We start from the raw sequence: 12,974 nt of genomic DNA, 5'->3' as shown, positions 1-12,974 counted from the left end.
CATATTGAGGCCCTGCTTTCCAGGAAGGGGCTAAATGTCTGCCTACCAGTGGGAATTAGGGAATTAACTTCTTACTTTGCTTTGTTTTCACACACAGCTATTGTCCTCTTTATTAAACTGATTTTAGCTCCATCCCCAAGTTTGCTGGCTGCAGTCAACCCAGCACACTAGATCAATGGCAATCTGAGATAATTTGGGTGGGATTTCAGGAATCAAACTCAATGGATAAGCATACATCTTGGTTTAGAAAAATACACTGGATGTGCCTTTAGACAAACACTAAACTGCACATTACCACAGGCTGTAAAGACTGCAGCAGGGAGTCAATCAAAGTTAGGGATGAGAAAGACTGACCCTTCAAAACACTTAACTCCTCAGCACTGTACCATGTGGCCATTGGTTTTGCTTTGACCCCCTTTAAATAATGAGCCTAAGAGGTGGTGTCTTTAATTCGTCTTTATTCTCAGGTCAAACAATACCATCACCGAGCCGAAGAACGAGGTTACCGGTTGAAATACAAGCGCGGTGTGAGACAAATACGGAAGAGAACGCTTCGCAACTAAATTAACACAGGATAATTCTCTTTGCATAGTTCAGAAGTGAAAAGGAGGAGGCAGCAGTGCGCACGTGCTGGGAACTGACACACACCACCACAAGAAACCAGAGCTCCTAGGGGAACTCTTGCAGCTGCAAATAAAACGAACCAAACCCCAAACACCCCAAACCTCAGAGAGCACTAACTATTAAAAACCAGGCAGAAAGGGAAATAATGAGCTTTGTTTTTCCACTTTTTCTTGTTTTTTAAACAGACCATGCTGCAGAAGGAGTGTTTTCTCTACACAGATGCTTCAGATAATCTGCCTTGGCATCCCATAGCCTGTCATACCCGACTGCGATGCTCCTTTGTTGCTGCCCATCTGAAGGCCTATAACATTCTGTCCCTGACGAAGCTGCTCCTCTGAGAACCCTCGTCGATTCTGCTGTGCTTTCCTGTCCAGACACACACAAAAAAAGCAACATACACACATCATTCCCAAAGGATCACAAAATATTGGCTCGCCTTAATAGATGTGTCCCCTGTAATGCAGTATCTCATTTGCACCATCCCATGGGCTGGACAATACTGGCTGGGCTAATTCCTTTCCGGCAGTTAGGAGTCATGCTTTAGTCAAACCTACAATACTTCAGGCTTTCACTGTACCACTTGTTCCAGAACCCAAACACCTTTCCCAGCAATGACAGGCAAAATACTTACGTAGTGCTGTATATAGCACACATGATAGAGTTAACTGGTGTTAAACCCTACCGCTCTCAACAGACACTTACCTGTGCTATAATACAAACTGATGCCCACCTAGCGCAACAGTAAAAACAGGTATAATTTAACTCAGTGGAGCAAATAAGAACTGGATGTACCCAGAGAAACAACAGGTCAGAGGCATGACTTGCTCAGTTTGGCAGAGCAGATGATGGCTGCCGGCTGGACAGAACAGTTGCTCTCTTCCCATTTCCAGCTCTCTCTTTCCTCTAAGCAATAGACTTTGCCCTTTGTACCTGCGTCTTAACTCTATGACAGTCCTTCATCTTCTCTCAAACCATACCGAGCGGTTTTGTTTGGTGTCCCTGGTCTCAAAAGCCCTTTGGATCAATAAACCTTTGTTAGGAGTTTAAAAGGAACCCCTTTTCCCTGAAAATGGCACAGGGGCCCCAAGTGGGAGTTGAAAAGAAGCATGGAAGTTTGTACTGTGCTACCTTCATCTTGGATTAGTCTTAACGTTTATAACAGGTGGGGAAAACAAGTGATTTTTACAGGGGAGAAGGATCAATTGCTACCAAATAAGCCATATGAACCCGCAGAGCTCCAGACCAAAGGCCTTCAATCAACCAAACACCCACCCAGGTACAATCATTCCCCCTGCTGTGTCTGTCTGTCCTGGGTTCAGGTTATCCCGCAATACACCATAGTGTTACAGCTCCCTGTTTCTCCCCACCCCACCACTAGATGAGAACGCTAGATTAGGGGGCCTGTTGTGAATGAAAACCATCCACATGACCCTCTCCATGGGGTTCTGAGCCTGCACCATGCTGAACACCCTGGCTCGAGCCCACAGAAGCACTTACACTCCTTGCTAGGCTCACGGTGGTCAGGATCTTGCAGGATGAAAGCCCAGCAAAGCAGAGAGGTGAGAAAGATCCACAGGACATCAGTGCTGACCCATTATTCTTCACAGTGGGTCTCCAGTGTGAACGCACAGACTCATAAGAGAGCTTGGAGAAACCCACGTCCAGCTCTCAGATCCCACAGCCCACAGAAGGCACGCAGCTTTGGAGGGATGCACACACAACTGCGGGCACCTCAGGAAGCAGCCCCCTCTCACTGCTGCTTAACTTCCTTCCCAGGATACTTACACTGTAGGATCTCCACGAGAGGCTGTTTCCAGACCTACTCCTGTTACCTCATTGAATCCCAGGTTCACTGTGTCTGCCTTGGTTTAAATTAAAATCCCAGGAACGCATTCTTCCAGTATTGCAGCCTTCCAGTATCTGAAGGGGGCCTATAGGGATGCTGGGGATGGACTCTTCATTAGGGACTGTAGTGACAGGACAAGGGGTATGGGTTAAAACTTAAACAGGGGAAGTTTAGATTGGATACAAGGAGGAAATTCTTTCCTGTGAGGGTGGTGAGGCACTGGAATGGGTTGCCCAGGGAGGTTGTGAATGCTCCATCCCTGGCAGTGTTCAAGGCTAGGTTGGATGAGGCCTTGGATGCCATGGTTTATTGTGAGATGTCCCTGCCCACGGGAGGGGGGTTGGAACTTGATGATCTTAAGGTCCTTTCCAACCCTGGCTATTCTATGATTCTATGATTTCTTTCTCTTTTCACCTAGAGTTTTCAGCCATGTGGTGGAGTAATTCCACAGTATTAATTCAATATTCAGTTTGGATTACATACTGTTATTTAATCATCGTAAGCACCACATTTACTATATGAGGGTCCTGCAGATAAGAACTTGTACTTACATTATGCTTTTAGTTTGGCAGAAATAGCTTTAACTGAGGCTGTAGAACAAGAGAAGAGGGCAAGTCTTTTCCCCTCAGTGTCCTACACCATGTCAAGTTCTGTTTGGCCTGTCAGCCATAACCTGGCATCACCCATACCACAGCCTGAGCCCACCAGGTTGCTTCACTTTTTGTGCCAACTTGGCACCAGTGCTTGTGGTTGCCAAACCGTAAGACAAGAAATAGCCATTGATCCATGAACCTTGCTAGGGCACACAAGGAAAGGGGAATCAGGCCTGGTGGGACTGGGTATGTGAGATGCTGACAATGGAAAGCTAAGCAGCTTAGCTCAAGTGTATCTTAATCACTGTAGATCCCTGCATGAATACTGTTACTCCATTTAATCTTGACTTCTTCCAATTTAACTTAAAGAGATTAAGAATGAGCCTGAAAGCCCCGACTCACAACTAATACCGGGTGGCAGTGAGAGGGCTTGGTCTGCCTAAAGGGATGGGTAAACTACTCAGACAACAGCTCCTGATCTGCAAGATGCTATCGCCTTATAGAAATAACACCTGTTTTCCTTAAGGCAGTGGCAACAAAATGGAAATACAGGGGTTGGCTATATCCAAGCAGCATGGGCAGGAGATACAGCTAGGGAAGGAGGGAGGTGATCACATCTTCATTTATGCCAGTGAAAACTGTTCCCACCCACAATTAGGAGTCCAGATGTAAATTAATTTTTCCATGTAATACTTTGCTTTAGTTACACAAAACAAGTAAGCCTGTCTGGGTCATAGGGATTTCATGTCTGGTTTATATTAAAGCAAGGAACTGGATCTGAGCCCAATTTTAAACCCAATTACATTCCATAAATACAAACCTATTCATGCACTGTACTAAGTTAAAGTAATATAAATATATTCATATATTTATATATTCATATAAAGAATGCATGGGAATTTGCAGTTATTTTCCTAAAACTCAAGTCTCCCTTAGCCTCAGTTAAACCAGGTGAAGGTTTAAGACAAACCAAGTGAAGTTTGTTATCCTTCTGCTGATCCTCACCTTGACATCTGAAAAGCCAAGGACACCAAAGACAAGCAGTCAGAATTCATTTTGCTATCACACTTCAGACATCTCAGCGCAAGAAGTACTCTTGGATGGCAGAAGCTCATGTCAATAGTGTGTCTGTGAGGCAGGAGGGCTAACTAACCATGGGAAGATTGCTTTTACTTTCTCTGTCCCTGCTTCTCAGCTTCCCTACCCAAAACAGAGTCTTAAAGCAAATAAACACCTTGGCCAGGATAGAAAATTCTCCATAGGGAAGTGGTTCTCTCCAAGGAAAAAAAAAGTAAGACTGGAAATGAATTAATTTTTGGTTTAATAAAAAAATGGGAAAAGGCTTCATCCCTTCTCTTTGTTTGGTAAAGGGGTTGTTATATCAGGGTTTGCACACATCCATGACAGCGATGTCTTCATTAGTCTTTCTGTCTGTTACCTGATGTGAGGCAAAGGTACCCTTTGCCTGCCAGCTACTCTTAGGACACGCATATCTGCATGGCTGTTGCCATTTTTGTTCCCCTTTCTTCATAAATACATACAGAGGATTAGCTGAAGCTGCTGAACAGATGAATGCCATCAAAACTGGTGGCTGAATTTCCTAAGTATCATTGACCTCCTTCTGGTGAGTAAGAATCAGGGATAACATCAGTGGACAAGAGAATTATCTCTTCTTCAGCAATCAGTGTGGGCCCCTCATGAAGCAGTATGGATAAGCCCCAAAGGTGCTTGAAGCAGGGTACTGCAATCCTCCTCCCTGTGTGCACTACCAAAAGCCAGCCACCCAGGAGGGTCCCCACGCATGCACACACATGTCTACACCAGCACAGCCTATAACAGCCTCCTTCAAAAGGAGTGCCTCCAGGAGAAAACCAGGGCTGGAGCCACAGGCAATGTGCTCCTTACTCCTGGTACCAGTAATGCTGTTCTATCTCTGGGACAGGAGAGACAAGTAAGGTGGCCTGACTTGGTTACATGAGAAAAGGCTGCATTAAACAGCTCCCACAAGGCTCCTCCTGGGTGTAACTCTAGGCTGACAAGATATGGTAACACATGGGGCTGGCAGTGATAATGATAAAGTTGGGAACCATTGAAGGGTAGAAAACGTTGCTGCCTGGTTGGGTCTTGGCTTTCCTCCTCCAGGCTCTGGAAAGACAACCTTTCCCTTGGAAGGAAACTGGAAAGATTCTTCCCCTCTTTTCCCAACAATACGACCAGCTTCCCAAGGAAGGCAGCTCTGAGCAGCTGTGCTATGGACTTTACCTGTGGAACCAGGATGGATCTCCTTTGTAGCAGCCGTCATCCTTGGTGACTGCCAAACTGCCTAAAGCCATTAAAGTTCTCTGCACTGCTGCCATGTCCTTCCCTAGAAAGCCAGACAGAGAAATGAATATAGGAAATCCTTGCACAACAAATCACTTGGCACACTGATTAACAGCATTATCCAATGTATTAACTAAGTCCTTCAGCCCCCCCAATTGCATTAATAGCATTACAAAAGCTATTTTACCGTTGCTGAAATGGAGGTACCGACATCCAAGAGCATATTAAAAGTCATCAAAGGGACAGCACTAAAGCTAAACTTGACATTTCCAGGTTTCCAGGCCTCTGTCTGTTTTAATGTCTTCCCTCACTCTATTCTATCCTTCCCCCTATTCTATTTAATGCCTTCCCCCAATTCTATCCTAATGTTATTCTATTTAATGCCTTCCCCCTATTCTATTCTATCCTTCCAGATAACCCTTCTGGCAACATTTTCTCCTAATAAAAGATTACTTTGGTGTACAAAGAACAATAAACAGACTCAGTAAAATGTGTCTTTAGGAGAACAGTGTGTTTCTTCACCTGTAACCTAGTAGAACTGCTTCCATCATTTAATCCCTGGCAATTCCATGCAGTCCCTCTGCTAACAGGCCTCACAGCAGCCCCGGAGAGCTGCTGTGCAGATAATTCCTACCAGTCCTTCCCAATTTAACTATAAAATCACCTCCCAAATCCCTCCCACTGGCTTCCTTTCTCAGGCTGCCAAAAACTGATGCTTTGCAGTTTCATACCTTCAGGTCCTGCCATCCAGTGCCCAGCTCTTTCACTTCCTTCCTATGTTACCTCACTTCATTCCTCATTGCAAGTAGTCAGGGCTCATCTCATCTTTAGCCAGGTAGAAGTTCCTGATCTGATCATCACTAGTTATTAACGTTCCCTCCATAAACAACAGCAAGACAGGAGATAATTTATCCCACCTGCATTGGGAAGGGTGAAATTGCCTGTCACCTGCTTAGAGGCAAGCCTTCCTCCTGGCTGGAAATTCACCAGCTTTCCAAAAGGGCATCTGACATCTTTGCAATACAAGGCTCATTTTCAATAGGGTTTGCGTTTAAAAACCCTGCCTCCTCCTGCCTCCCCTTCAAAAAAGAGGATAATCAATAACTTTTCCTTTTTGGTCATATTTTGACCTTTCCTCCAGGAAGTTGAACAAACAAACAGCAAACAAAACAATGGAGACATGGAACATCTTATAAAGTTAAGATTGCTCCTCTTTCCTTGGTTCTAACTCCTGCACTTTGTCACTTAGTGTGGAAAGGGAAGGAACATAAAGATATCAGCCAGGCAGACTCTAACTCATTACCCAATATGGTAACTTTTGGAACACTTCCTAGCAGAAATGAGCTGCAGCGCACATTTCCAACTGTGTGAAGTGGTAAGCTATTGGAAACCTGCCTTTTGCCTCTCCCTTCTTCTGAAACCCTTCCATAAGTGTTCCTATGACTCCCCTCCCTTCCTTTTGGTTCCAGTGCTTCCTCTTTCCTAAAGTAATTTATCTGGTTCACAGATTTGATCTTGACTGTAGGTCCTTCACAGGGGAAAAGAGGTAACTCATTAAATTAACTCTAGATCCTAGAGACATGATGATGAAAACAGACTTCAGAACTACCTCCAGTGGAGCAATATTAATGAAGATCCCTGCAGACCAGCTGGAACATAGAGGGAAGCCAGCTTTGCACATCCTGTGTTTATGCTGTGCATCACCCTCATTATAGGCAGATGTAGTTCAAAGCTTTGACTCATACAAACCTAACTGTATAACACACTGGCTAAGGTGAGGAAAGCACCCTAGAGCTGAAAATGTCTAGCAGCTTCCAACTGTGGCTGTCATACAGCCTATTATGGTTTGTAGGAAACCTATCTGCAGGGGACCATTTGCTCAGACAATAAACTGTCAGCTACCCAGAACCCTCATTTAACTGTATTTGTTAATGCAGGGTGCATCAGACAGGGTCCTTGCTTAAGAGGGCAGCTGAAGAGCTGACATCCCACACATGCACACGTACACAGGCGCTCATGGAGGAGGGCGAGGCAGAAGCACTCAGAGCTCCCCAAAGCAGCAGATGTACCATATGCTGTAACAGATGCCACACACAACGTCCTTGCAATGCCTCCCGTATAACAAGGAGCGGGGTGGCTGATTGGGATGAAGAGGGATGCGAAGAAGGATTTAAAAGTGAATGAGCTGAATAATGACAGCAAGCACAGAAAACAAGAGAAAGAAACAAAAGACGGGTAGCAAAATACGACGATGGGCCCCATGGAGCCATCTGGCAGCCCAACCACCCCACTCTCTGCACTCAGCTCTGCTTTATTTGTCATTGCTGAGTGGGAGATGCTGCAGGGAAAAATAGATCCAGTGGGAGCTGAGCACCATGTGACAAAACAAAGCCACTGGCCTGCTTTGCAGAGCCTTCCTGCTGTGTAGGAGGGGTGCTGCAGGTGAGGGAACACCCCAAATCCATGTGGCCTTGTGTTGTTTGCCCTCTTATAGCAGAGGATGCGTGGGGCTCAATAGTCAGCATCGAAAGGCATGTGAAGAGTGAGTCTCCTCACACTGCAGCCACCTCACAGCAGGGACTGTACACATTGAGCTGGCATTGCAGGCAACTGCAGTCAGTGCCTTTCCTCAGCTCCAGCACTTGTTCATCAACAGCCACGGGGGCTGCCCACCTGGGCCCCGACATCAGCATCCCTGGATCATGCTGCAGGGACCTACGCTGATGGCATTTCTTCTGCATCTTCAGTGTCCTCTGCAGTACGCTTTGGACAGCACTGCCTCCTCAAGGATCTTGTCACTGCCTGCACAAGGAGGAAGGAGCCTCTGTTCACCTCTTATGCTAAGCCCTTCTCTTTGGGGAAACCTGGCTGGAAGGCCTTCTCCTCCAGGACCAGAAATGGGACATTTCAAAGCTAAAGACCAAGAACTGCTCGGCATAGTAATCCTAAAATGCCTTTTAGTAAAGATAACAAAACCCAGAGGTATATCTGCTTCTTTCTTGCCTCAAAATATACCAGGGATATCTCTGTAAAAAACAATGAATATAATATCTTGGAATGGATTAGGGAAAGCTGCTCAGCACACAACATTTATACGTAAGGAAAGGACCAAAAGAGGCAATACTTCTTCTGGACCAAGAAGTTGCAGAGATGAAGGAAAATGCACCAGATGGGACAGAGTGAGTTGGAAACAGCCAGCAGCAAATTGCATCCTAAAAACATTTTCATTAACCATTACTAGGATTCAAAGCAAAAGCTCTCAGAAAACAACTAGTGCCAGAGAAAAGCTGGTTTTCAGTCACAAATGCTGTCATTTCCCTCTTTCTCTATAAACACACGTTGACATCTCCTCTGTTTCTGAAGGGGTTATGGTGTGAATTGTAGGAGTGCTGTAATTATGACACAGTGAAAAAGAGACTGCCCTTTCTGTCCAGCTAATGCATCCAGGTTCAGACGGTTCAGCCCTGAAGCAGCACAGATGCTAGAGGTCAGAGCTATGGTTAGACACAAAAAGCTTGCAGCGAGTCCCTACTGGAGACATATACTGTTTCATCTCAGCACTGAAATGAGCAGCAGAAGGGATGAAAAGGGAGACACAGCTTAGTTTTGGTAAGTCCTAAAATAACAGCGGAGCAATGACTTGCATGTTTCCCTCCTCAGTAGCAAGTTGGTTTCTTACTTCCTGTCCTCTGGAAGTTACTAGCTTTTCCCCTTGCATTTGTTGAGAAAAGGTGATGAGTGAAAGGAAATGAGGAGAGAGCCACCATCATTAGCAGCTTTTTGTCTTCAAAGCAAGTTGTTCTGTACCATGTTTTCATTTGCATGCTCTGAAGCCATTATAAGACTGCAAAAGACAGCAAAGAAAAGCATCTGAAATGAGTTATTATCATCCCTTGTGAGAGCTTCTCTTTCAACAGCATGCTAGGCTGAGGGATGGGAGGGTGTTACACCGGGGAAGTGAAAATCTCTTCCTTTAAAACACTTAAAGGTAGATGGGATGAAACCCTAAAGGCTGAACTGGAAGAAACAAGCCTGCCCTTGCAAATGGAAGGTTTGTCAAGCAAATCTGGTACCTAAGAACACTACAGATCCCAGTAACTCCAGTTGTCAGTACATCCTTCCCTTCTAACCCAGCCACAGAATACCCCCAGTCTTTCATTCCTTGAGCTGTCCTTCAGAGGAGTGACCTCTTCCACATACCCAGACACCCTGCTCCATGTGTGTTCCCACAAAACTGTGCCCACCAGCTTTCCCAGTGGCTTGTTCTCCTCTTTCCACTGTTTCATTGTCATGGCAGACTTCTGATCCTCTCACTGTCCTGCAGCTGTCCTTGCCCTGAGCCTGTACACAAGGCATTTTGCACTGCTTTGTCCAGAGAGATGCAGCATCTACAGTGAATTTGGTTAGCGCACCAGGAAGGGATGCAGCACCACAGAAGCGGGCAAACCCAGCCATACAGATGCACAAATGACTCAGCTCCTCAGGAACCAGAACACACAGTTTCCATTTCGAGCATTGGATGGAGATAGGCTTCACCTGGCTTACTGCAAAACAGGGTACTCTGAATTATTTCTGCTGTTGCCATAGTGACCTCTCTTACAAGACTGTATCCTTAGAGATGCTCAGCTAACACGGTGTAGCAGTGAGTTTTACTTCTCTCTATTCATAAACGAGCCCTCATATGCTTCAGGGAGGAATATATGCTCCTGGGAATGCATTTTAAAGCTCTAATTTAAGCTTTGCTTGTAATTTGAAAAGTGCAATAAAATCTTCTCATCAGAAAATGAGGGGTTACCATATTTGCTGGTAGAAGCTATCTACTTGGAAATAATTAGCATAGAGAGCATTGATTTTATTAGCTCTGTGGATTTCTATGAGAATGATGGGCTTTTGGATAACATGAGCTTGGAAAGGCCCCGTTATGCCCTCAGGGTAATATAAAACCCTCAGAGGAGATAATGCACCACGGGAAGAACATGGCAATAAGGCAAGGCAAACAGAAACAAAAGATAATTACATTAGAGAATACGCCTTAGACAAAATGCACCATTCACAACACATCAAAGCAAAGTCTAATGAAGATGCAAGATCACTTCGTTCATTATTTTTACCTTCCCATAAATCCACTGTCTGGAAAATATCTGTTGTTCTGACTCCGTAGATTTCAGCAGCTTTTAAGAACTGAGAAATTTGTTCCATCTGCTTAAAAGCCATTTTTGACTCAGAGATCTTTGCAATGGGCTCGTTTCCCTTTGGATGCAAACTGTTTATTAACTTGCATAACAGCTGAGAGAGAAATACAGAAACAAAATTAGAAAGCAGTCACCAAGCTAGAAGGCAATTTCTGCACATGAAATGATGCTGCAAAATGCTTTTGACCTGGCCTGTTTCTCTCAAGGACACAATCCCTTCAATTCGAAACAAAAGGAGTGAATTGGTAAGAATCAAAGTATATTAGAAATACATTCAAGCTTTCATTAACTGATGGCAATAGCCTGACCACATAAATCCTAATCTGCCAGGAACAACAGAGCGATCACTATAAAGGTTATATAACAACTGACAGAGAAGAAACCACATGCCCGTGCCAAAAACATGAGCAATGTCAATTGAAATATTGTTAAAGTCACTTTGGCAGAGGTTCAGCGATTAGCGTATTCTTACAGCCCGCTGCAAACAGCAGCATCTGCCTGGTGTTCAATAACCCAATGGAATACAGTGTTTGAGCTGCAGAACTAGCTCCCAAGGAGAAAACAGTTCTGACAGAATCCAGTCCTTCACATTTTCTAATCTCTTAACCTTTCCCTTCTCAACACTGATTGTTTCTTAACTGGAAAAGTATACACCTGATTTTAAAGCAAATCTCGTTTAACTGTATGAGAAAAGGTGGTTGAAGGCGTGAGTCATCCTCATATATAACATGCATGACTTACAAGAGTCTGAACTAATCACACTGCACTGGTAGAGTAATTGCCTTCCGAGATTAAGTCTCCCAGTCAAAAGAGGATAAATCAGATACTAACATACCTCTTTCTGCACTGGCCATAAGCTCGGACCAGTTTAGCTAGGGGCACACAGAAAATGAGGACACTGTGAATACAAACACATGCAAGAGCATAACTGGACAAACCACTTACCGTTCCATCCATCAACCAGGTCTGAAAATGTTGCCTGCCAGGAGGAGGATGCTCTATCTGTTCTCCACACTGTACAATAATCCAGTTCACCAGCCTCGACTCTAATTCCGGGTCATATTTCTGTTCAATCTTTTCCTGAACTTCTCGGCTTAAGCCATAGCTTGGTCCCCTGTTTGCCATCTCTGGAACCAAAGCAGAACTTTCTTAGTGTCCAGAGTCCAGATCTGCAGCTGTGAAGTAACGCACCGGAAAATGAAAGGATAAAAGGGTGAGCAGCTTGCCCTGTACGTTAGACAGTTGAACAGATGTTCATCAACACTGAAAGTAACTGTACGGCACCGGTTATAGCTGTTCTGCAGAGCAGGGGAGGGATCAAAGAGGGAATATCCTTTTCCAAAAGCACAAATCAGCTACAACATTCTTTTTTCTTTAAAGAAGGAAGAAACAAGTCCCCCCCTGCCCAACCACCACAACAGGAAAAGAAAAGCAAGATCTAAAACAGAGTAGGTTTTAAAGAGAGGCTTCTGCTGTGTTTACAGAGAACACAATAGACTTTTCTGATCAACATCAAAGCTGCCAGCAAATGCAAAAGCACTTTAAAATTGCCTACCTAAGACTTGCTAATAAGAAGGCGGCTGTACATGGGAGCCCAATCAATCCGATTAAAGATGCAGTCAGGGTCTTCCTCAGCAGAGATGCAGGGATGGGTATCCGGAAATCGGCAAACTGAGAAGTGCTGATGAATTTAAGAGACGAAGGCTGCCACAATGCCCTGCTGCTGCTGCAGCATCGTGGTTTGAAGAACAGTGTATTGATTTGATTTTCCTCACATATGAGGAGGGTCAAAGCAGGGGCGTTGCTAAGAGCCATTAAAGAGGCCTGCCTCCTCAGTCACAGCCTGGGGATCCTGTTTATCTCGCCCATCTGCAGTCTGTTTCCATGCATGTTTCCTCAGCCTGGCGCTGCTCACCCTACAGGCTCGGTTTTACTCCTCCTAGCCTGCATCAACCTCAATTGCACTGAGCATCCCAGCACCAGATGATAAGAAATACAAATGGAGGGGATTCATTCTCTTAAATGAAGGTAATATAAATTACTACTGCTGAAACCAGGACAGTGCACAGCTTGTTTATTTTTAATCACAAAGCAGAAGTAAAACCTTTTTCTCTCTGTTCTGCATCACTCTAACAGGCTTTGAGCATGGAAATTAACTTCTCCTCTTCCCTGTCCAAGTGCTGATAAAGAGTTTCAACAAGGGGGCAACAGGATGAAAACCCAAAGAAGAGAAGGGAAGTAATAGAACGTTGTTATCACCCTATCATCAGTATATATTTGACTGTGTGATAGTGTAATAGTGCCCTGAGAAAACAACTTGAACCTCTAAAACCAAGGGGAAGTCACAGAAAACTAGCAAGCAGAGAGATCGTATGGTATGAGTCAGCATACCTCCAG

At 44.6% G+C, this 12,974-nt stretch overlaps 1 protein-coding gene across 2 annotated transcripts; it reads right to left on the bottom strand.

The window, feature by feature from the left end:
- Positions 1 to 441: 441 nt before the first annotated feature.
- TAGLN3 (transgelin 3) lies at positions 442 to 12,504 on the bottom strand. Of its 2 annotated transcripts, XM_061350623.1 has the most exons (5): positions 12,133 to 12,504; positions 11,523 to 11,704; positions 10,497 to 10,671; positions 5,326 to 5,428; positions 442 to 990 (listed from the first exon to the last, which is right to left on the bottom strand). In XM_061350623.1, exons 2-5 carry the CDS (start codon positions 11,700 to 11,702, stop codon positions 849 to 851), a joined length of 600 nt encoding a protein of 199 aa, XP_061206607.1. In that variant the 5' UTR covers positions 11,703 to 11,704; positions 12,133 to 12,504; the 3' UTR covers positions 442 to 848. The 2 variants fall into 2 exon arrangements, with proteins under 2 accessions (XP_061206607.1, XP_061206605.1); XM_061350621.1 differs by lacking the exon at positions 12,133 to 12,504 and having other exon boundaries at positions 11,523 to 11,877.
- Between the last annotated feature and the right edge of the window lie 470 nt (positions 12,505 to 12,974).

The sequence above is a fragment of the Neopsephotus bourkii genome, unplaced genomic scaffold (genome assembly GCF_033783945.1).
Source record: "Neopsephotus bourkii isolate Nb327-2 ecotype Australia unplaced genomic scaffold, CSIRO-AGI_Nbou_v1 NB_532, whole genome shotgun sequence".
Classification (NCBI taxonomy): Eukaryota; Metazoa; Chordata; class Aves; order Psittaciformes; family Psittacidae; genus Neopsephotus; species Neopsephotus bourkii.
Note: the sequence above shows the minus strand (reverse complement) of the source record. Positions and strands in the feature narration are given on the sequence as shown.